At 36.2% G+C, this 25,543-nt stretch overlaps 1 protein-coding gene across 1 annotated transcript in view; it reads left to right on the forward strand.

Annotated features, from left to right (window-relative positions):
* The first annotated feature begins 908 nt into the window (after positions 1-908).
* The window catches only part of POGLUT1 (protein O-glucosyltransferase 1), a 31,625-nt gene continuing 6,990 nt past the window's right edge, over positions 909-25,543 (forward strand). Inside the window, exons 1-8 of the mRNA XM_074301309.1 lie at positions 909-1,339; positions 2,562-2,652; positions 4,485-4,628; positions 13,590-13,725; positions 15,307-15,428; positions 17,715-17,774; positions 21,383-21,482; positions 25,266-25,324. Of these exons, the coding sequence (XP_074157410.1) occupies positions 1,258-1,339; positions 2,562-2,652; positions 4,485-4,628; positions 13,590-13,725; positions 15,307-15,428; positions 17,715-17,774; positions 21,383-21,482; positions 25,266-25,324 (794 nt within the window). The 5' untranslated portion in view covers positions 909-1,257. The remainder of the gene's footprint in view (positions 1,340-2,561; positions 2,653-4,484; positions 4,629-13,589; positions 13,726-15,306; positions 15,429-17,714; positions 17,775-21,382; positions 21,483-25,265; positions 25,325-25,543) is intronic.

The raw sequence follows: 25,543 nt of genomic DNA on the forward strand, positions 1-25,543 counted from the left end.
CAACTCAAGCCTCAGACATTTAGCATTTTTATGATCTTGGGCAAGTCACTTAACTACTGTCTGCCTCAGGAAAATGGGGCTAATAGAAGCTACCTCCAGGTCTCCTGTGAGGATCAAATGAGATAGCATTTGCAAACCTTAACGTTACCTGGGGTTCTCAAACTACGGTCCACTCGCAAATGGGCTGAGGGGCGGAGACAGTGTGAGTTTTTGTTTTTCCTATAGTCCAGCCCTCCAACAGTCTGAGGGACAGTGAACTGGCCCCCTATTTTTAAAGTTTGAGGACCACTGCCCGGGGTTAAACTATGAAAAAGGAAGGAAAAAAAAGATTGCTATTTTCAGTCCTGATTGTGTGACTCCATTTGGGATTTTCTTGGATACTGAAGTAGTTTGCCATTTTCCTTCTCCCACTCATTTTACTTATGAGCAAACTAAGGCAAACAAGGCTAAACTAGTATCTAAGGCCTGACTTGAAATTTAAAAGTGTCTTCCTGTCTCCAGACCTAACACTCTACTCACTTAGATTTTTATGTTTGCCCAAATGACCTTATTTTTACTTTGTGTATATATTAATTCATCCATTCATTTATATGTGCACGTTTCCCCCTGACAGTATGTATGTAAACTACTAGAAGTCAGACTTTGATTTTTGTCTTTGTATCCCAATTATCTAGAACAGTGGCCGTCACATGGTAAGTGCTTAATAAAAGATGCAGAGGGAAGGTTTTAGGATAATTCTTAAGGTAGAGAATATAGGTGTGCAGATGTGGGTTCAGGCATGCACCCAGCAGCAAGGGGAGGGGGTTGGCGATGGCTGGAGGGAAGCCACGAGGGCTCGTTCTACCCCGCTTTGTAAAGCCTAGGACTCCCGCGTCTTTTGTTTCCTGGCCAGCCAAAGCCTGGTCAGATCCTAGTCACAGGAGGAGAGATGGGATGAGCGAGACCAGACGTACCCGGTTCGTCAGTTACGTCTGGGTGAATCTTGTCTAAATTACCCCACGAGCCACTGAAGAAGCTGCAGGACGTGCACGGCTACCTGGAAGATGGAGATGGGTGGGAGAGGGCCACATCCAGCAGTCAAGTGGTCCTCCGCCAGTCCATGAGCTCGGGGCTCCCAAAGCTCTCTGGGCCCCTATCTTTGCGCGAGCACCGTGCAGTCCCACGTGAGCCTGCCTCCGCCGCCGCCATCTTTGTGCGGGGCTGGGCTTGGGGCTGGGCTTCCGTCCGGGCTGCGGGAGCAGCTGGGGGTTTTCCCCGATGGCGCCGTGGCCGCCTTCGCGGCTGCTGCTGTGCTTGCTGCTGCTTCTCCCGGCGACTCGGGGCGGACGGAAGGATTCAGGTGAGCGTCCCGCAGAAGCTCCGCGCTCGCCGTTTGGAGGTGGCTAAGCCCGCTTAGCCGGGCTCGGGAGGAGGAGAGAGGACTCCAGCTGTTCTCCGCGTCCATCTCTGCACCGGGCTGGAGCTGGGCGCCGTGGGGCCGGGAGCCGGGGCCGGGGCGGCCGGGCAATCCTAGTGTTAGATCGTTAGAGCTAGGAAGCACCGTCTGAAGTCACCTGGTTTTCCCTCCTATTGAGTGAACGGTTCCCCAACAGACAGGAAGAGATACGGTCCCAGTCCCACGGCCCGCCGCTGCAGCGCCGGACGGAGCGCCCATCTCCTCCCCGGCCCTCGGGCAGCCTAATTCCCCGAGCACTTCTCTGGATAGGAGTACGGCCCGAGCTGCGCAGGGGGCGGCGGACCCGTGTGAAATGTGGCCGTGTGGGCCCGCGGTTGTGAGCGGGTGAGCCCACGGGGAAGGTCCCCAAGGGGAGAAGCCAGCACATGAGTTACCCAGGGACATGAGATGCCCTAGCGCTGCGTCCTCCTGGGACATGCATCCGCTGGGCTAAACTGCGCTCGCGGTACTCGCATCCAGAGGCTGGAGCGTGTTTCTTAAAAGGATTCTGGGACGGAGGCCGAAAGGAAAGAGGTGTTACAGGCTGGTGGGAATTGGATTAAACATTAAACATAGGTGGTTGTGTGATTCAGTGGGACAGTCAGCATGGAAGGGCTTGGGGTGTGTGGGTGTGTGTTTTACTGAGACATTTAGAGTTAGTGAAGTGCTGGAGAGAAGTGATGCGCGACACTAGTGAATCTTTTCTCCTACCTTCCAGTTCAAGGCTTTCACTTCACAAAGAAGAAAATGGAGTATGAAAGAAGTTAAGTGTTTTGTCCGAGGTCACGCCTATAAGAGATGGGATGTGCACCTCTGTTCTAGAATCTCAGTCCTACACGTTTTGGCTATCCCTCATCTCTGCACTTGTTTTAATTAATAGTGTGGTCAATGGGCAGGGGACCTCTGTGCTGCACTTGGGATTAATCCTACCTCTCATTAGCATATTTAGGCAAATCACTTCCTTTCTTATCCCAAAAGTGAATATTGTACTAGTGTCTACCTCGCTGAGTTCTTATGAAAACTAACCGAGATAGATTATGTAAAAACACTTTGCAAGCACTACATAATTGTCAGCTATCATTATTATTAGTAGTGGTATTATTTATCTTTGATTTTCCTGTTTTAGGTCCAAAGTGGAAAGGATTTATTGACCAAATTAACAAATCTGTGGAGAACTACCAGCCATGTTCAAAAGGAAACTGCAGTTGCCACCTTGGGTGAGTTTTCTTTCTTTTTTTTTTCTCCTGAGGCTGGAGTTAAGTGACTTGCTCAGGGTCACACAGCTAGGAAGTGTTAAGTGTCTGAGACCAGATTTGAACTCTGGTCCTCCTGAATTCAAGGCTGGCGCTCTATCCACTGCGCCACCTAGCTGCCCCCAGTTTTCTTTCTATGAAGCTGCTTATTTCCTGACAGATTTTGCTCCTTGCCTAAATATTGGTTGTGGTATTTAATGAATTAATCATCTGTACAGATTTAGAAGTCATAAATAAAAATTAGAAATGTCTTTTCAGACAATTCTTAATAAAGTACTAGAGAAGTCTCAGAAATGAGTGTCTTATTTTCTGTTGGTATTTACTATTAGAATGGACGTTAGAAATGATCTGTTTTAACCCCCTTTTTCAGAAGTGGAAACCTAGGCCCAAAGGTTTAAATCATTTGCCCAAGGTAAGCAGCAGAATCCATATTTAAATCCAGGTCTTCTGATTCTAAATCCAAATTCTCTGAATCTAGAACTTAATACTTACTAGTGGAATATTTGGGCACATATCATCATTTATCCAGTCTTAAGCAAGTATCTTCCAAAAGTTTTAAAATAAAAAAGATTGCAATGTCATCATCTTTTCAGATAGAGTGCAGAAAATACTTTTCTTCTAAGTTATTATAATCTTATCATTCAGAATTCAGTCTCTTAAAATCTGGTGAGAGCTGTGACCAATGTATTACCCTTTATTTCTTAAATAATTTTTCTAGTGAGGTTTTTTTTTAAATAGATTCTTCTCTGCAAAGACTCAACTTGTTCTTAATAGTAGATTTTGGGGAGAGTGAAGGTGGGAACAAGAAGGGTAGAAAGGGAAAGTTCAGGAAAAAAAAGAAACAATCTCTTAATAGGCAAACTCTTCATATATTATGGAATGGGTCAGCTTAATCTTTAAAGGGACAAAAATAAGGTTTTTTAATATCAGAGGGATTTTCAGGCACTGGACTAAATGATACCTCCTGGGTTACAATTAATTTTCTAAAGTTAAGTTATCTCTTCATAAACATAGAATACCTTTAACCCTCTGTAACTAAGTGTTACACTACATTTCAGTGGCTCTCAGGACGGAGGGGTAACCTGTGGTTATAAGAGCTTAAGAAAGGTTTCATGGAGAAGTAGGGCTTGAGCTGAGTCTAGAAAGCTATAAGATAGGGAGGCACAGTCTAGAATGGGTGAGGGAGTTGGTTGGGGAACATGAATGGATTTGATTTTTATTTGTATTTGGCACTAAAAGGATATTTATCATCTAACTGCCCTTAGTTTGGGGGTCTACTCTTTTTTGTAATCCTTCTTCTCAAAATTATGCTTTCAAATGAAGAAAACAAAATACATACTATTACAACAGAGAACAGTTTTATTGAATTGGAGTTATCAAACTATATTTCAAAAATTCACCAATCCTGATTTAAGAACCCTTATCTTAATAACAGAAAGATTATATACATCCATAACACAGGCTTTATATCTTCTCCTCTTCCTTGTTACACTCTCTAATTCTAACTGCACAAAAGGTTTCTGATCTCATTTTTCCTCTAACAGGGCCAGTTGTAGCCTATTCATGCTGCTCATCCTATGCTATTTATGTTCATGTGCTCCCAAAAGTTCCTCACTGGATGTACCCTATGTATTAGAGGGCCTTTCTCCTGATGCTACCAGAAGATCAATGGAATATATGAGCTATCCACTTGCCATCCCTGCTCTTACCACGTGACAGCAGTATTAAAAGAAGGAGAAGACAAAGTGGTATCTTCCATTAGTTTATCCTCATTAGTGATTTTCATTCTTTTTCAGGGTCATGGAGAAAGATCTGGCCCCCTTCCGAGGAGGCATTTCCAAAGAGGTCATGGCTAATGTGGTTAACCGGAAACTAGGGACGCACTATCAGATTATCAAGAATGAACTATACAGAGAACATGATTGCATGTTCCCTGCAAGGTAAGAGACATATAGAATTTATTTTTCTATCTTCTGGCATTGTTATAGATACATATTTTATTATAGATAAGCCCCATTTCTGGGATCTATACTCATATTTCACTGGTTCTATAAATAATTATTATAGTATTTGTGGTTACAAAGCATTTCCTTTGATTTAACACTTTATCACATCATAGTATCTGGCACACAGTAGAAGCTTCATAATTGCTTAAATGATAAATGAATAAATAATCTCATTTAATCTGCATGACAACTCTGTAACCTAAGTGATATGTGATTCCTATTTTGGGGGGTAAGGAAACAGGCACAGAGAAATTAAATTATTTATTTCTGGCCACTCAACTAACTAGTAAGTGGCAGAACCAGAGCTAGAACCCAGAATTTCAGACCACACAGATCTTTCCTTTGGCTGGTTTCCTTTTCTTTCCAATTTATTCTTTATTCTTTCTCAGCTTCAGTCTTTTAGCATCTTGTGATTTCCTTGGTCCCCTGATGCATAATGCAGCTTTTCTCATGTTTTCAAGATTTTTTTGGTGGTAGAAGCATTCTAGTCTAGGAATGAGCCTCTTTCAACTTAGATTGGTCTTAGATAATATGACAGACATCTAACCAGTCACTGGCCGTATGCAAACAAACATTTCCAGCTTGGAAGGACCTGTCAGAATTTATATTCTCCTAATATACCCTTCAGGTACTCACTCTCATGTCCACAATATGATGCAGTATCAGAAAATTTCTCCACCTTGTTCACCTTTTCATGTCAATAATGTAGTTTTTAGACATCTGCTTTGAGTAATTCATTGGAGATGCAGAGATGAAAAAGCCTCTGCATTTAAGGAGCATATACTATTAAAAAATTTTTTTTAATTAAAGCTTTTTATTTACAAGATATATGCATGGGTAATTTTTCAACACTGACCCTTGCAAAACCTTCTATTCCAACTTTTCTTCTCCTTGCCCCCATCCCCTCCTCTAGATGTCAGGTAGTCTAATACATGTTAAATATGTTAAAGTATATGTTAAATCCAATATATGTAATGTATACATATTTATATACTTGCTGCACAAGAAAAATTGATCAAGAAGGGAAAAAAAAAAACCTGAGAAAGAAAACAAAATGCAAGCAAACAACAATACAAAGAGTGAAAATGCTATGTTGTGGTCCACACTCAATTCCCATGGTCCTCTCTCTGGATGTAGATGACTCTCTTCATCACTGAACAATTGGAACTGGTTTGAATCATCTCACTGTTGAAGAGAGCCACGTGCATCAGAATTGATCATTGTATAATCTTCTTCTTGTTGTGTATAATGATCCCCTGGTTTTGCTCATTTCACTTAGCATCAGTTCATGTAAGTCTCTCCAGACCTCTCTGAAATCATCCTGCTGGTCGTTTCTTACAGAACAATAATATTCTGTAACAATCATATACATAATTTTATTAGCCAATCTCCAACTGATGGGCATCCATTAAGTTTCCAGTTTCTTGCCACTATAGAGAGGGCTGCCACAAACATTTTTGCACATGTGGGTTCCTTTCCCTCCTTTAAGATCTCTTTGGGATATAAGCCCAGGAGAAACACTGCTGGATTAAAGGATATGCACAGTTTGATAACTTTTTGAGCATAATTCCAAATGGGCATACACTTTTAATAGGAGTGTTGACAGGTACAGAAGTAAGTGTAATTCAAGATAAAATGCATTAAATGTAAAGGATAGATCAAAATGAGAATAGAAAATCAAAAGAGGAAGAAACCATTTTAACTGTGTGTGTGTGTGTGTGTGTGTGTGTGTGTGTGTGTGTGTGTGTGTGTATATATATATAGGAAAGTTTTATAGAGGAGTTGGTGCCTGAACTGGGCCTGAAAGGAAGAGAAACTTCAGCAGATAGATATAAAAAATAATTACATTTTATACATGGGATGGTCTGTGTAAGTGGATAGAAGTTAAAAAAAAAAAAAAGTTTAATTTCTGAAAAATCATGAAAAAAATAAAATTGGAAAACTAGGTTCTAGCATACGAATATTCTCAAAAATATATTTATTTTGTAATGTTGTGATATGAACTACTCTATCCTTTATATGTCTGCTGCTATTTTTGAGAATCAGATGAAAGTTGAAATACCTGGCATGAATAATGGTGCAGAATAAGATTATTTGAAGAACATTGTCAAAGTACTTTATGATAGTAGTTAGAGGAAAGAGAGAAAAATTGAGAAAATATACCTCATGTCCTTTGCAGAAGTGGGAAGATTATAGATCTAGATTATTACTTATGTTGTTAGATTCAATTGATAAGTTTATTGTTTATGCTGGATATTTTATTTATTTATTATTTAATTTCCTTCAATGACTTTTTATTTTTTCAAACACATGTAAAAATAGTTTTCAACACTGTTTTGTAAAACGTCATATTCCAAATTTTTTCCCTCCTTTCTTTGTCTCCCCCCTCCCCAAGACAGCAAGTAATCTGATATAGGTTAAATATGTTATGCTGGATATTTATAAATATATATATATATTTATATATGTATGTATGTATGTATGTATACAATATACTTTGCATATATATGTTTTATATATTGTACATTATACTTACATATCTACACACATATGCATATGTGTGTATATATATATAAAACCCCAGGTAAGAGTTACAGCCGTCATTCACAGGCCCAGTCCCACTTCTGATCATGCTATTTCTGTCCTTGTTCATCCTTTCTCAGGCAGCCTTGTGCCTCCCTCTTTTCCTCCTACCATGCTTTCTGAACTGTCCCAAAATGATAATAGATTTTTTTTTAAATTTTTTATTATATATATATTTTTATAATATTATCCCTTGTATTCATTTTTCCAAATTATCCCCCCCTCCCTCTATTCCCTCCCCCCGATGACAGGCAATCCCATACATTTTACATGTGTTATAATATAGTCTAGGTACAATACATGTGTGTGAATATCATTTTCTTGTTGCGCAATAAACATTAGAATCCGAAGGTACATGCAACCTGGGCAGACAGATATTAGTGCTAACAACTTACATTCACTTCCCAGTGTTTCTTCTCTGGGTGTAGCTACCTCTGTCCATCATTGATCAACTGGAAGTGAGTTGGATCTTCTTTATGTTGAAGATTTCCACCTCCATCAGAATACATCCTCATACAGTATTTTTGTTGAAGTGTATAATGATCCCCTAGTTCTGCTCATTTCACTCAGCATCAGTTGATTTAAGTCTCTCCAGGCCTCTCTGTATTCCTCCTGCTGGTCATTTCTTACAGAGCAATAATATTCCATAACCTTCATATACCACAATTTACCCAACCATTCTCCAACTGATGGACATCCATTCATCTTCCAGTTTCTAGCTACAACAAAAAGAGCTGCCACAAACATTTTGGCACATATATGTCTCTTTCCACTCTTTAGTATTTCTTTGGGATATAATCCCAGTAGTAGCGCTGCTGGGTCAAAGGGTATGCACAGTTTGATAACTTTTTGGGCATAATTCCAGATTGCTCTCCAGAATGGCTGGATTCTTTCGCAACTCCACCAGCAATGTATTAGTGTCCCAGTTTCCCCACATCCCCTCCAACATTCATCATTATTTGTTCCTGTCATCTTAGCCAATCTGACAGGTGTGTAGTGGTATCTCAGAGTGGTCTTAATTTGCATTTCTCTGATCAGTAGTGATTTGGAACACTCTTTCATGTGAGTGGATATAGTTTCAATTTCTTCCTCTGAGAATTGTCTGTTCATATCCTTTGACCATTTATCAATTGGAGAATGGTTCGGTTTCTTATAAATTAGGGTCAGTTCTCTATATATTTTGGAAATGAGACCTTTGTCAGAACCTTTGTTTTTAAAAATATTTTCCCAATTTGTTATGATAATAGATTTGATGTGAGCATCCAATCAGCTTTAGCCCTACTGAAGCTCATATCTTCCAAGCTCAAGTGATCTACCAGTCTTACTATCCTCAGGAGCAGACGACTGAAGGTATTCACAACTACACCTGATTGGAGAGAGATATTCAGAAATAAAGGTTATATTTTTTAAAAGATAGCAATAATATTTTTAAAATTTTGGAGCAAAAAATTACAGTTTTGTATAAAATAAATTCCCAGGAAGAAGGGGATTTTACTTCAAATGCCAGAAACAAATATAAGGATACACAAATTATAATCACTATACAAATTTGCAGTCATACTCCTCAGTATTTTTTTTTAACATTTTAAGTTTTTAAAGCTCTAAAGCAGCTTATAGGTCCTGAGAATGGTTGCATTTAATGCATTTTGTCCATTTCAAGGAATTGTAGAACTCTTCACAAGGGAGCAAAAGTTTTTGCTTCGTGAGCAGGTAAAAGATTCTTTAGCAAAGTCTGTTTCAATACTTGAAAATATTTTATTTGAAAATATTTTTACCGATATAAATTGGTAGTTGAGGAAAACGATAAGAGCCTTTCTGCAATCTGGCCCCATCTGTTCTTCTTTTTCAGTCTTATTCCACAGTCCTCCTGTCAGCATGTTCTCTGATTCAACCAAACTAAATTACTCAGCATATCATAGACACATCTCAAGCTTTCATTATCTCATAGTTTTATATTTGTTTATATTGTTTCTTAGGTCTGGCCTTTCCACGGAGTTTGTAATTTAGTAGAGGGGTCCTATAAAGATACAGGGAATTTAGAATGTTTGATATTGTGTTATATGCATAAAAAAAAAAAACACCAAACTAAGGATTTTTGAGACCTGAAGGAAAAAGATCATTATTGATCAGGGGCAGTAGGAATACTTCATGGTTAAGGTGGAATTTGATTTTAGCCTTAGAAGGAAAAAACCCAGATTGGGAGCAAAAAAACCTGAATTCTAGTCCTGATTTTCTCCTTGGGTTGCTAAGTGTGACTTTTGGCAAGTATGTGTGAGTCAAGAAGCATTTATTAATCATTTACTTTGTGTAGGGTATTGTGCTAAATCCTGGGAAAAAACAGTCTCTACTCTTAAGGAGTTCACAATATCAGTGGGGAAGACTACATGCAGACCTGCTGTGTGCACATAAGCTATATACATGATAAAAAGGAGATAATCAAAGAGAGAAGGCACTGATAATAATAGTAGTAATACCAACTTGCTTTTATATAAGTGCTTTAAGATTTATAAATCTCTTTATAAAATATCCCAGTTCCCAATTGATGGAGGGAAGGAAATAAGCATTTATTAAATGCCTTCTATGTACCAGGCAATGTGTAAAGGATTTTACAAATATCTCATTTTATCTTCACAATTACGCTAAAAAGTAGATGCTGTTATTAACCCCATTTAGTACATGAAGAAACTGAGAAAGAAGGAAACAGGAATTTAATAAGTGCCTTCTGTGTGCCAGGTGCTGTGCACAATACTGTACAAATATTTCATTTTATTCTTACTATTACCCCGTAAAATAGATGCTATTATCTTCATTTAACAAAAGAGGAAACTGAGTCAGAGGTCAAACAGCTAATAATTGCCAAGGGTCACACAGCTAATAATTGAAGCCATATTTGATCTCAGGTGTTCTTTACTCCAGGCTCAGCTCTATTTACTACAATACCAAATTGCCTTAGAAAGTAATAAAAAGTATTTAGGTAGGCTGAAGAGAGCCAACTACACTCACAGAGAGGAAGGACCATGAGAACTGAGTGTGAACCACAACATAGCATTCTCATTCTTTCTGTTGTTTTTTGCCTGCATTTTGTTTCCTTTCTCAGTTTTTTTTTCCCCTTCTTGATCCAATTTTTCCTGTGCAGCAAGATAACTTTATAAATATGTGTACATATATTGGATTTAATATAATATTTCAACATATTTAACATGTATTGGACTACTTGCTATCTAAGGGAGGGGGGTGGAAAGGAGGGGATAATTTGGAATAGATGCCTTTGCAAGAATCAATGTTGAAAAATTACCCATGCATATGTTTTGTAAATAAAAAGCTTTAATAAAATAAAAGAGTAAATAAATCCCTTTTAGAGTTAAAAAAAGAAAGAAAGAAAAGAAAGCATATTACTAGAGGCAGATAGGTAGTAAAATGGATAGGCCATGTGCCCTGGAGTCAAGAGGATTTCAGTTCAAATCTTGCATTAGGCACCTACAAGCTATGTGACCCTGGGCAAGTCAATTAGCCTCAGTTACTTCCCCTCAAAAGAGAACGAATATATCTGACTTTTCAATCTCTCTGACGCTCAATCTGTACCCTCCCAAATTTCATCAATTGTCAAGGCTTCCACAACATTCCTTTCACTGATCCCTCTAAGTCCTTATGTGTGAGCTATTGCAAAAGTCTCTTAATTTGTCTTTCTTTCACTATCTAGTCTCTTCTCTCTGGTCCCTTCATACAGAAGCTAAAGTAATATTCTTAAAATTCAACTCTGAATGCATTATTTACTTAGTCAAGAAATGATAGTGGTTTATTGTCCTTAGGATAAAATAGAACCATATTTGTTTGACATTGCTTAATCTTCATAGTCTGGAAGGTAGAATTTGAGAAAAAGGGCTTACATATTCCGTGCTTCAGCCAAACCATACTGCTTGCCATTGCCACTTCATGATATTTCTTAATTGCCTTTCATGCCTGCAGAAAGTCCATTTCTTGGAACCCCTAGTTCTCTTTTGGGTAAAGCCCAAGTGACTCTTCCTTTAAGAGGCTTTTCTGATTTCCCCAGTCTCCCTTGCCCTCCTCCATCACTGTACATTTATTTTGTGTACATTCTATGTATACTTTTCTGTGAATATGTATCTCTCTCTCTCTTTGAAAGCTGTTTTTTGTATTTGTATCTTCTATGTCTAGCATAGGGCTTGACATATAGTAGATACTTAGTAGGTTCTGTTGATTGGCTACAAAAATTGAACTTTAGGTAAATAGAACCACACAAAAATTTTGAAAGAGATCAAATCTGTGCAGAAGAGTGATTCTGGCCTTGGTATAACAATAATAATAATAACTAGCATTTAAATAGCATTTTAAGATTTGCAAAAGCATCTTATATAATTAAAGACAATATAAATAAACCTGTAACATCAAAATTTAAAATTCTAAATAAAATCACTATGATTTTGAGATAGGTGGTTTAACCTCTCAAAGACCTAAAGGTGAATTTTCATCTTAAGACAACTTATTTAGGTCTCAGAAATTGTAATCATATAAACTATTGAGATTTTATAATCCAGGACATGATGGGAACTAAAGTATTCATTCATAATTTCAAAGATTTCAAAGAGCAGAGAGATTTTATCAATGGGACAAGAGATTTTGCCAAAAATAAATAAATAAATAAATAAACTAATACTCAAGGAACTGAATTTCAAAGAGGCAACAGCACAAGGGACCCTTGGAAGGTCCTCAAATCAAAAATAGTGTATTCTACACTATTTTGACCCTGCTTCTGTAATGTAGCTATAATAAGCTTTGTAACCTTTCTTTCAAACATTGTATCCTGGTATAATACTAGGATGCATGGTTGAGAATAGGGGAACAAACAGAAGAAGATGAAAGAGATGCATGCTAAATCTGTCTTCACAAGGGCAGGCATTTTATCTTCACTATTTTTGTTGACTCTGTGTGGGACAGGTCAGATGCAAGAGCCCCTTCCCAATCCAATTAACTAATCTGAGACATCATCAGGTACAAAGACAACATTTATTTAATCCCTGCAGGGAGAGGCCCAGACCTAGGCCCAGACATACACCTGGGAGACATCCTGTGCTCCTGCCATGTGCTCTTGGAACCTGATGAGCTTCCTGCTTGTCCAGGATTTAAAAGCAAAAGACTCGAGCCTTCTCATTGGATAGACTAACAGGGTTTCCTCCTTGACCAATGATCACTAATGCTGACTTAATACTGAGAACTACTTCATCTAATCAGTCCCATTCAACTCCTTACTTCTGCTTTATAAATAATAAGTGCTAAATTCATAGTTTTTGAATGACTGGTATGGCCACATTTTTGGAAGTAAGGAATCTCTAAGGAAATCTAATTATGGTACCTATGATAATATTTATGATAATGTTTTGACTCATAAATTGATTTTAATATTGTTTTTGTATTCATATTACATGTAATGGAAATTGAGTGTGCAGATGGTCTGTAGTTGTTATTGAAACTCATGTGAGGGATTGAAGAATAAATACTTTGAGACTTTCATAATTTTGAGGTCAAAATAGTGGAATTATAATTCAGCTAAAAGCCAGATCTTTGGATAAGGTAGAACAGTAACAACTTAGATTTCAAATCTAATTGTAGTAACAATAATTCCCATTTCATTGACGCATTAAGGTATACAGGGTACTTCCCTCACGACCTTGTATATCACAGAGTACAGGTTTTTCCATTTTGTTAATGGGGTTCAGAATGGTTAATTGACTTGCTCAGGATCACATGGCTAATAAGGGTCAGAATTGGAATATAGTTTGAGCTAGAAGGAACCATAGAGATAATCAAATCCAGTCCCTTTATTTTACAGGTAAAGAAAAATTGAGTCCCAGAGAAGTTAGGTGATTTGATGAAGATGATAAGAGTGAGATGGTCGAAGAACAGGACTAGAATCTAGTCTTTCTTGCCTTACCCCTACTACTTGTGCATATAGGAATTGTACTTACTGAAGACTCCCTGAAAATGCAAGAAAACCAAATGGGGAGAAGTGCCAAAGTGGGGGCAAAGGATCAGTATTTGTCCAGGAAAACTTGTAATAAAGGAACCAGTTGGTGAACAATTATTCAGCAACTTGAACAGTTTATGCCCAAATAGATAACATGCATAATTATATAAGTGGAATAGATCCTGCTTCCTGAACCATTAACCTTCTGTTTCCCAGAAGCTGAATAATATAAACATGATTTTGTTTTTCCTCGAGAGGCTAATAGGTTCACCACCTTTGCCTTGGAAAAAGTGTTGCTATTGTGAATTTGTGATATTTATGCTTGGCAGGTGTAGTGGTGTGGAACACTTCATTTTGGAAGTTATTAACCACCTTCCTGACATGGAGATGGTGATCAATGTACGGGATTATCCTCAGGTTCCTAAGTGGATGGAACCTACCATTCCGGTCTTCTCCTTCAGCAAGGTGAGAAAAAGGAACCCATCTTTTGAAAGTTGATGGTCACATATATGACGTGCTTTAAAATTACTCTTATTATGATATAACAAAAAGCATCAGAACTAATTCTTCCATCTATTTACCCACCTGCAATTTGCAGTGTTTACTTGTTTTCTCTAGAACATGAAGTAGAAAGAGGATTTTACCATATGAATATGATTATCACATTATTGAATCCCTATAGGTTTGGTATATGATAGGAATTTAGTAGATTGTGTGTGCCAGTTGTAAAGAATAATTTTTTTTTCCATTTCCACATGAGAAGTGGGCAAGTTGAATGTCTTCAATAAGAGAGGTGTTAAGTTCGGCTTAGCTCCTTGGAGGTCTCAGGATCACCCCAGAGTCAGGATAAGTAAAAGTCCTTAATCTTTAGGGGGAGAAGCAGGCAAACTGTCAGGAGTTTTGCCAAAGATCTCTTCTAGATTCTGGAGTACAAAATCTCCACCTTTTTCCTCCAGTCCTGCCAGCCAAATGACTCTGGCTTATCTCACCTCACCCTCTAATTCTTGCCTATGATTATCTTAAGACCAAACATTGAGTAAGCACCTGTGAGAAGAACCATTTTTCCAAACATATGCTAATAGAATAAGGGTCTCATATGGAATAGCTAATTAGCCTTAAGTATTCCATTGTCTGATTGAAGTGCATTTTTTCATAGTTTCAGCCCTTTCCTGAGAGGTTCATCAAAAGTAAGCTTAGAAAATGGGAGGATACCTAGATCTTCCTGAAAAAGATGTGGGATAGCATTCCACCTTTTTGTTGTTGTTTAATTACATTTGACTCTTCATCATCCCTAGAGCAGTTTTTTGGCAAAGGCACTGGAATGATTTGCCATTTCCTTCTCTGTCTCATTTTACAGATGAAAAACCAAGAGAAATGGGGTTAATTGACTTGCCCAGGGTCACATAGCTAGGAAGTGTCTGAGGCCACATTTGAACTCAAGAATATGAATCTTCCTGACTCTAGAGTTTGCATTCTAGCCATTGCACCAGCTAGCTGCCCCTTATTAAAACATCCTACTTTATTCTATCCTAATTTATATAGGTTTTGATTTGTTAATTAGTTAATAAGTATGTATTGAGCACTCTGGAGGTGGGAAGGGATATAGAAGTAGTATATATAACATAGTTCCTGGCCTCAAGGAGCTTACATGTTGTTGGGGAGACAAGATAAATATGTGTGAAGGACTTTAAAGCAAGTTTTCAGAGAAAGAAGATACTAAATATCATAAATGAAACAGATAGTCCCTGAGCTCCCTCCTGTACTGAGAGTCTACTGAATACATTGGTGAAGTATTTTCTTGAATTGAAAACCCAGTAGTATTATGCTCATCTTTTCCTTAGAAAACAGTAGTAATTTAAATTCATCCATAGCCAGCTTTGCCATTTTATTTCTAGACATTACAAAGCGGGGAACAAAATTTCTGGAACAAAGAAAAACTCGAAAAAATGAAGATCTTGTTGGGAAACTTGTGAAAATGACTATAGTTGGTTTCTTGTCACTTCATCCCAAGATCGTTTTAGAGTGATTTTTATGTTTCTGTTGAAGACTTCTGAGTACCATGATATCATGTATCCTGCATGGACATTTTGGGAAGGGGGACCTGCTGTTTGGCCAATTTATCCAACGGGTCTTGGGCGATGGGATCTTTTAAGAGAAGATCTTGCAAGGTAAGATTTTCAGAGAGGTATATTTTCCCTCTTGTATTTGTTTCCTTTGCAGAACTTGTAGCTAAGAAGATGAAAGTGAATAATTTAGAAAGAAGTTATCATGTAATCTGACAGGTTTCTACTCCATTTTGCCATTGTATTAAAATGCCAACTTAGCCTATGGGCATGTATTGCATGTTTGGCCATACTTTAGGGTAAAAATGAAACTTATAGCATTTTCATTAATCTGCTTTTGTTAACTTCTAAATAGATTTGTTTCAACACAGCAAACATTCCCCATAAGCTTCTTATGAAGTATATTGCATGAAAGTTTTTCAATTATTCCCAGGAATAATATGACCTTTAACTTTGAGAGTGCAATAGTAACATTGACAATTGTTTTTGATCAGAATTTTGTTGCCTCTTTAGGCTGACTATTTACATTGTTGCAGTCACTGTGGACATTGTTCTTTTGGCTCTGCTTTCTTTGCTTGTATCATTTCTTTTCACCCTTCCCCAGGTGAATTCCTTTTATTTATTCATACAGTGCAGTAATTGTTTACTATGTTCTTATGCCATATTCTCAAATTATTGCTTTTTCTGAGAAAGGTGGAAAAGTCACTTTTAAGATGAAAAACTATACATATTTTATGAAGCAGAAATAGGTTAATATCACTTTTTGGAGGGGGCAGCTAGGTGGTGCAGTGGATAGAGCACCAGCCTTGAATTCAGGAGGACCTGAGTTCAAATCTGATCTCAGACACTTAACACTTCCTGTGTGACCCTAGGCAAGTCACTTAACCCCAGCCTCGGAAACTCAGTAAAGTAAAAATGATTCAATGTATTTAACTGAGGACTGAATTGATTAATTCAATGTATTTAATTCATTTCAATTCATTAAATATTGTTTAATCAGTTGTTTGCAGAGCAATGAAGTGTATGAAGCACATGAAAGGTACTAGACGAGATATAATAAATAAGACAAAAGCCCTGCCTCCTACTTCTTGTTCAAGTCTTTTCAGTTCCAAAAAAACAAATGAACAAATCTAAAAGAACCTTCTCTTGCATTTTTTATCCCTTCCAGTTACTGTCAGATTTTTCTTCCCTTTGCTATGAAACTTTATGAAAAAGTTATCTATATTCACTGTATTCATTTAAATCCTTGAGATTTTTTTCTCCTTCTCTCTCTTGAAAACAGAATTCTGATTTTATTGTCTATTTCTGTCTATTGTCTAATTTTTGTCTATTGAAACTACTCTGAAATCATCAGTGACCTCCTGTTAATACCATATCCAATGATCTTTTTTATTCTTCATCTTCCTTAACTTAACTCAAGTGTTTGATAGTGTTGACTATCTCTTCCAGAAGCATATGATCCCTTACATGAGCTCTTCATGCCTTTTAAGACATTATTTGTGTTAATTTTTATTATTTGCAATGTTACTAAAAACTTGCATAAAGAATCTCATTTTGTCAAAGTATCTTTTCTCATCAACTGCTTTGTATATTTAAAATGCATTTTAAATTTTATTTTATTAAATAGTTCCTATTTACATATAAAAATTAACATTCATTTAAAAATTTTTGAGTATCAAATTCTTCTTTCTATCCCTCACCCATTGAAAAGGCAAGCAATATAATTTTGATTAGACACATGAGGTCATGTAAATCATGTGTCCATATTATTCATATTGCAAAAGAGAAGACACAAAACCCCCCAAGAAAAATAAAGTTTAAAAAACAAGCTTCAGTATGCACTCAGTTCCTCAGTTCTCTTTTGGGAGGTAGATAGCATTTTCATCATGGATCTTTTGGAATTATCTTGAATCATTGTCTTGATCAGATTAGCTAAATCTTTTACAGTTGATCATTGTTAAAATATTGCTGTTATTGCATATGATGTTCCCCTGCCACTGCTCACTTCACTTTGTCTCAGTTCCTATAAATTTTGTCAGATTTTTTGAAAATCATTCTTTTCATCATTTCTTAACTGCTTTATATTTAGAGATGTGTAATCACTAAAAGTTTTTATTCTCCAGTAAAGAGAAATAGAGAATTCTCAGAGCAGGAAACAGTGTTAGATAAGGCCTATAAATGGAAATGTACAGGGTGTGTATGGTGGGGAAGACAAATAGTTTAGCTTTAATTATAGCAAAGAACATAAAGCTGGAGAGATAGGATGGTCCTAGATTATGGAGGACTTTGAACGATGGAGTAAGAGATTCTCATATTACTCAATAGTGGCATTGAAGAGTTTTTGTCAGAGGAGTGACATAGCTGTATCTGACCAATATGTCTGTATTTTAGGTCTGCAGAGAAGTGGCCATGGGAAAAGAAAGTATCAAGAGGATACTTTAGAGGATCTAGGTGAGTATGCCTGTTGACATCTATGAAAGTTTCTTAAGTAATGTCATGAAGTAATACAGCTTCAAGGAAGAAATAAAGAATACTCATAGACATTATAAATCCAAGGTAAATTCAAACCCAGTGAAAAATAAACAAATTAAAAAAGAAACTGGAATGTTAGAACTGGCAGAAAATCTAGAAAATATCTAGTCCTACTCCATCATTTAAAGCAGAGGAAACTAAAATTTAAAAAGGTGACCTGACCTGTCATTTTAGCTCCTGACCACTTTGGCATTTTTGTGAAAATTAATTTGAAGCTGATCCCTATCAGTTTTCTTCTACAGGGTTTGCATATACAGGTTTGGTCTTTTACATCTTCATTGGTTTTAAAGCAGGGAAGAAAAGGGCATATGATTATGTGATAGATGGTCTTATACATAAAATAGACAGTTCTCATTTACAACAAATTAGAAAGTTGAGATAAAGATGAAAAATATAGTCATAGTTACCAGAAAGCCATTGGAATTTGTTAAGAGCATTGGTAACATCATCAAATCTCTGCTTTAGGAAAATCATTGAGCTTTGTGGAGAATGGATTGATGAAGGGAGAGACTTGAGGAAAAGGACTTCAGTTAATAGACTGTTATAATACATTAATCTAGGCTAGGGGCTATCTGGGCCTAAACTTGGGTGGTGACTATGTGAGAAGATTAACAGGAATTTTGAAGAGCTAGAGATAATGAGATTGGGTAATTGATTAGATAAGTAGTATGGGAGAAAGTGAGGATTCCCAGAAGACATTGAGATTGTAAACCTGAGTTACTGGAAGCCTGGTGATGCTATGAATAATAATAAAGAAGTTTGGAAGAGGTGCAAATTAGGGATGGAGATAATATTATGAGTATGTGATGCAGATCACAACTTACTTATTCCTGCTTATCCTGAGACCCATTCTGTCCCACTCACAATGATATTAAAAAAAAAAAAAAAAAAAAAAAAAACAAGAAAGATGAGGATAGAATCCATTAATTATTGCAATATTTTGCAGAGTCTGCCTTTTAAGAGGGATGGTGGGGTTTGGGCAAAGGGGGATTTTTCCCAGTGATATCTGCAAAAATGCTATGGATACTAGGATAGCACAGACACAGAAGGGGGCAGGTTGAGAACTTGCACAGCATAAAGGGGAGACAGTCAGGTAGTATTGATAGATAAAAGTAAGAGGTTATTGTGCTGGAGATAAGTCTTATAATTAGCTATTGTGAGGAGGGTAAGATACAGCCAGTTGCTCTGACTCCAACTGGTGTGTATACATATATATGTATATATTTGGGGTCAGATTATGGAACTCATTTTGAAAACCTTTGCCATAGATATAGTATACTTGGACTTTATTAAGTATTTCACAAAGTTTTTTCATGCTATCTTGTACAAGTATGTGTACAAGTTGAGAAATACAGACTACGTAATAATAAGGTAGGCTTGAAGCTAATAGAATGATCACACCCAAAGAGTAATCATTATTGTGTGAGTGTCATCATGGGGGAGAGTTCTTTCTCAGAGTGAATCCCTCCTTGCTCCTATGTCATTCAACAGTTTTTAATCAAGGATTTGGAGAGAGTCATAGAAGGCAAACATCAAATTTGTGATGGACACAAAGCCACAAAAGTTAATGAACATGGGATGACAGTCTGGATCCAAAAAAACCTGGATGAACTAGAAGATAGGCTGAATGTTTGATTGTTTTAATCATGTCTGACTCTTCATGACCTTATTTTGGGATTTTCTGACAAAGATATCAGAGTGGCTTGCCATTTCCTTCTCTAGCTCATTTTACAGGTAAGGAAATTGAGGCAAAGAAGGTGAATTGACTTGCCCAGGGTTACATAGCTAGTGAGTATCTGAGGATAAATTTGACTCAGATCTTGTTTACTCCAGGCCTAAAGCTATATCCTCTATACCATCTAGCTATCCAGGCTGAGTACAATAAAATGAAATATAAGGATAAATTTAAAATTTTACACTTGAATAACAGAATCAATTTTTCAAATACAAGTAGAGAGAAGCTATGTTTAGGTAAAGGTTCAAGTGAAAGAGATATGGCCTTTTTGAATTTGATGACTTGTCATGTCAACAAAAGATCCACCAACCAAAGAAACTTAATGGATTTTTAGACCAGATGAAAGGAGGCACAAAGTTAAAATGAATGAGGAGAAAGTTCCATTGCAGTATGCCTTGGATCAGGGGTTTTCAAACTACGGCTCGCGGACCAGATGTGGCCCGCTGAGGATGTTTATGCAGCCCGGCGGGTTATAGCAAATGGGCTGAGGGGCGGAGACAGTGCAAGCTTTTGTTTTTACTATAGTCCGGCCCTCCAACAGTCTAAGGGACAGTGAACTGGAACCCTATTTAAAAAGTTTGAGGACCACTGCCCTTGACAAACCCCCTGGTTTATTGTGTTTCATTTTGGGTGCCACATTGTAGTAAAGACATTGATAACACTGGAGCATATCCAGACGAAGGCAATCAGGTTGGTTAGGGCATTTTGGAGATCAAGCTTCATGAGCTCTGGTTGAAGGAATTAAGTGTATTTCATCTAGTAGATTCAATTTTATCTTTTTGCCCCTTATGGCAGAATGAGGACTAGTGGGTGAGTGTTGCAGAGATGCAGACTTCAGCTCTATATAAGGAAAAACGTAATTATAATTAGAGCCATTCAAAAGTAATGGGTTGCCTTGGAAAATATGGAGTTTTTATGACTAAAGATCTTCAAGCTGAATTTGGACAAGCACTTGACAGAGTTCTCATAGGTTTGATTTTCCTTTTCAGTTATGAATATAGTGGGTATTTCCTACTCTAAGATTCAGTCAGTAGCAGAGATACTATACAGATTTTCATTTGAGACCCATAAAATGTCAGAGTTGAAGGAAACCTAAGAGATAATCCAATATAACATCATTATTTTTTAGATGAGACATACTGAAAAACTAATTTGAGAAATGAATGTTTCACTCTTTGTCTATATCCCCCATGCCCAGCATATTGCCTGATAGCAGTTGGGATTTCATAAGCACTTATTGATTGATTCTAGCAAATAAGAATTTCATATCTGCATAGATGAAGCAACTATATGACTTTTTTGGAAGTTCATTGATAATGTCACTTCTCTCCTCATGTTCAGGACATGGAGAGAAGGAGAAGGAAGCTTGTTTAGTACTTGAATTTAACAACTAATACCATAGGAATAGTAAGCTTTTAAAAAAAAACCCTTTGGAAAACATCAAAGATCACAAATAAAAAGCTATTTAGATTTTGCTTTTAATGTTTTTTTAGGAAAGAAAAGTTTCTTCATTTGTAAAATGGGGATAACCCTGCTTATAGGACCTCTCTTGAAGGGTTGTATGAGGCTCAAATAAAATAATGAGTAATTATCTTATTAATACTAATAGCTAATATATATAGCTCTGTAAGGTTTGCAAAGCACTTTATATATATTATTTGATGCTCACAATAACCTTGTGAAATAGGTGCTATCATTTTCATTTATATAAATGTCATGTTATTTTTTATTACTTTCTAGTAGTCATTATGGAAAACTTCAAAGGACTTTACATGATCTGTTTCTTTTATAGGACAAGTCCAGAGCGAGATCCCTTAATTCTTCTATCTCGGGAAAATCCAGGACTCGTTGATGCAGAGTACACTAAAAATCAGGCCTGGAAATCTGAAAAAGTAATTATTGACAGATTTAGTGCAATAGATGTTTAATGCATAGAATTCCAAGCTAGGTTTTCTTTAGGTGGTGGGCTGAAGAGGGAGACCATTTAATATGTTAGTAATTGCCAATAAAGAGACCACTTTTTAGTTAACACAGCATGCTAAATCGGCATTATTCCTGGTAGTTTTTATTATGGAAAGAAAGTATGTGTCCTTTATATGCCTTCATTTGTCAAAATGATGTTGATACCACCTGCCAGACCTAATTCTAATTCCTTGGAGGGATACTGGCCAGAATATTACAGGTAAATTTAATCTTTTGAAACTTGAAAAAACTTATATGAATCAGTGTCATGAGTGGAGTGAGCACAATAACAGGAGAGTGCAATAACAAAACCATTATGAAGAAGAACAATAATTTTGAAAGAATTAGGAAATCTGATCAATGCAGTGACCATTCAAGATTCTAGATAATCAATGATAAAATATGCAAATCACCAACAAGGTAACTATAGTTTTATATGTATGTATAGTTTAAATAGTTTAACTATAGTTAAATTTTTTTCTTTTTACATGTCACTCTCATTTGGAGGAATAAAAAATTTAGACTCTAAAGGGAAATAATGAGAAAAAATTTAAATATAAGGGAACATCATATTACTAGAGTTCAATTTGTATTATAAAGGCCTGCTTTATCAAAATTGTTTAGTACTGGTTAAAAAAAGTAGATTAGTGGTACAAATTATATAAGCAAGAAACAGAATTATTTGAAAACAATAGCTCAGTATCTGATAAAGCTGGGGACATAAATCAGAGAGAAGTTCCCTTCTCTCTGTTAGAAAGATGCGGAGGGGGTAGGGTAGTTTGGCAGAACTTAGATTTGATCAGCATATAATATGATGTTATCACAATAAGCTTTCAGTGGATATACAATCTGAGTAATTGAAGTGCTAATGTACAGGGCTCTTTTAAGGCTTACAAAGCACCTATATTATCTCATTTGATCTTCACAGTAATCTGTGAAATAGGTGCTGTTATGATGCTCATTTGACAGATGAGGAAACTAAAGTTGAAAGAGTTAAATAAATTATCCGGGGTCATTCAGCTGGGGAGATAGGACTTGAACTCAAATCCATTGACTGCAGGGTCACCATTCTATCCAGTATGCCAAACTTCCACTCTAATCTAATGTGAATATAAAAAGTCACATTATTAAAAAATAAAAGAGAATGAGAGAGAAGGTATCTTTCTCCCCCTAAAATTCTTAACCAAAGTAGGCAGTTTTAAGTACATGAAATTAAAAAACTTTTGCATAAATAAAACTAATAGAAAAAATAAAAAGGGAACTTGAGAGTGGCAAAAATATTTGCATCAGATATAGCTGACAAATCTCTAATATCCAGTCAGCATAGGTATAGAATTAACACAAACATATAAGACCTTAAAAGCTATTCCCCAGTACAATGAAATAGCTTTTCAGAATAATTAGAAACTTAAAATGACCTTTTGAAAACACGTTCCAAATCATTATTCATAATTAATACAAATAAAATAATCTGGAGGTTACAAACCTCCCTTAGACTTTGTTTCCTCATCTGTAAAATGTGGTTGGATCAAATGATTTCTGAGGTCCTTTCCATCTTTAAATCTATGATTCTATGGTGCCAGACCCTTTAGATTAGCAAAGATGGCAAAAATCAGGAACAATCAGTTCTATGGGGATATTGGTACACTAACACACTGTTTATTGGGCTGGAAATTGGTTGAAACTTTACAGATATCAACTTGGTATTATGCTAAATTTATTCTAAAATCCAAATTCTTTAACTCTGAGATTTTGCTATTGGGCATATATCCCAAAGAAGTCAAAGACAGAAACAAAGCTCCAATATATTTCAAAATATCCATAGAAGCTCAATTTCTGATAACAAAGAAACAGAAATTGGAGACTGACTAAAGAAAAACTAAATTATGTGAATATAATAAAGTATTATTATATCATAAATTATGAATATAAAGAATTCAGAGAAACATAGGAAATTTTAAATGAATTGAGAAAAAAGAATTTTTAAAATGTGCTTGATGACTACAACGATTTAAATAAAAGAATATCTGAAAGGAAGCTAGACTTTGGAAAATGAGTAGCTAGTGATAGTCCTGGAGAATAAATGAAGAAACATGTTTCTCCTCATGGCAAAGAGGAAGGTAACTGAGGAAAGAATGTATATATCATCAAAGACAATCCCTTTATCAAGTGGTTGTTACTTAATTTTTTTCCTTCTTAACAAGAATTGGTTCAGTTTGGAGGAGCTGAAAAGATTGATTTTTGTTTTTTCTTTTTCAGAAATAATTTTGATGTAAAAATGTAAGGTACCAGTAAAATATATTAAGTTTGAAAGGAGGAGAAGAGGGAAAAAAAAGGAGAGAAAGAGACAGAGAGAGGGGGAGAGAGGGTGGAAGGAATGAAGGGTGGAGGATCCTCATTTGACAGATGAGGAAACTAAAGTTGAAAGAGTTAAATTTTCCAGGGTCTGACTGACTAGCATAATTTTTGATAATAAGCTCTTTGATGAACTCTTTTTACTTCAAGGATCTATAAATTTCATGATTTAGTTTTGAGGTTCACACACTGAGAGGTAATCAGACTTTTAGGTATAATCAGATTCTTAAAATTGTTAAGTAAAACAGAATTACTCATTTGTAATGGAAGAAATATATGGTAAGAGAATCAATACCAGTAATCCATGCAAGTCCCTTTCTCTGGATGAATAAATCCACTCCAGATACCAAATTATAAAGATTGATATGGTTGTTTCTTAATTAAAGGGAGTTAGATGTTTTTAAGGCAGTTCATTTAATAGAAAGAGCACTGGCTCTAGTCTGTAAGTCTCACTTTTTTTTTTTTTTTTTTTGAGTCATTATCTTCTTTAGCAGTTAAGTGCAGCCAGACTCCTCAGATTTGTGTTTTTAAATGCATAAAATACATAGAATTACAAAGGAAACATTATATTGAGTTACAGGTTCTTCCCCCCTCCCCCATCCAAACTCAAACAACCCTGAAATCTGTTTGTGGACCTGAGGTTAAAAATAGATAATCTAGTCAGAAAGACTTGGTTTTGATTATCTCCCTGTCCCTTATCTAGCATGAATAAGTAATTTCTCTGCAATGTTTCTTTTGTAAAATGGTACTAATACCTGCCTTACCTCCCTACCTCACTTTCTACTTTTCAAAGAGTTGTCATGAAGAAAAAGCTTTGTAAACCTTAAAGTACTGTATATGAATACAATCTGTTTTTTTAAAAAAATTAAGAATAAGGATTATTTCCATTAAGTTAGGATAACTAGATAAATAATGAATTAGCCTCCATTTTAGAGATATTTCATCTAAAGAACTGATACCAGTTAACCAGAATCAGGGCACTCTCTTTCCCTCAACAGTCTTGTGTTAACAATCATTGGAAATATTTTACTTTTAACTCTCTACACTAGACTCTGGACAGAGCATCACCTTTATGAAATTAATTTTGTAATTAAATAAATCAAGTAATTAAGTATACATTATTCCCTTTAGTGGATTATTTCTACTGCTATATAATTTCATCCATTTTCTATTCATTTTTTGATGTATTTAAATTATAACTCCCTGTGCTATGATTTTACAGTAGTCTTTGTGAGTCAAAAAATTGAAAAAGTGTAGGTCAGGTACTCTTGAACTGCCATTCCAAAGCCTTCCAGCAGAAATTATTAAAAAATGAATTACATGAAATTAATTTTGAAAAACTTTCTTCTAATTTAAAGGATACTCTTGGAAAACCACCTGCTAAGGAAGTTGCACTTGTGGATCACTGCAAATACAAGTAAGACTTGAGTTAAATATTTATTTCTCTTTTCCCCATATCAATTTAAGCATTAATTTTTGGTGAGTATTGGTAATACTCAATACCTAATTGGAATTTAAGAACAAAATCATCATATTCAGGATAGAATAAAGTCGATGGAGATCTTTACTGATAACTATGCAAAAACTCCTTTGGATTACAAGTCAAGCAAACATTTGCTTAGACAATTTTTTTTTC

The sequence above is a fragment of the Sminthopsis crassicaudata genome, chromosome 3, assembly GCF_048593235.1.
Source record: "Sminthopsis crassicaudata isolate SCR6 chromosome 3, ASM4859323v1, whole genome shotgun sequence".
NCBI lineage: Eukaryota > Metazoa > Chordata > Mammalia > Dasyuromorphia > Dasyuridae > Sminthopsis > Sminthopsis crassicaudata.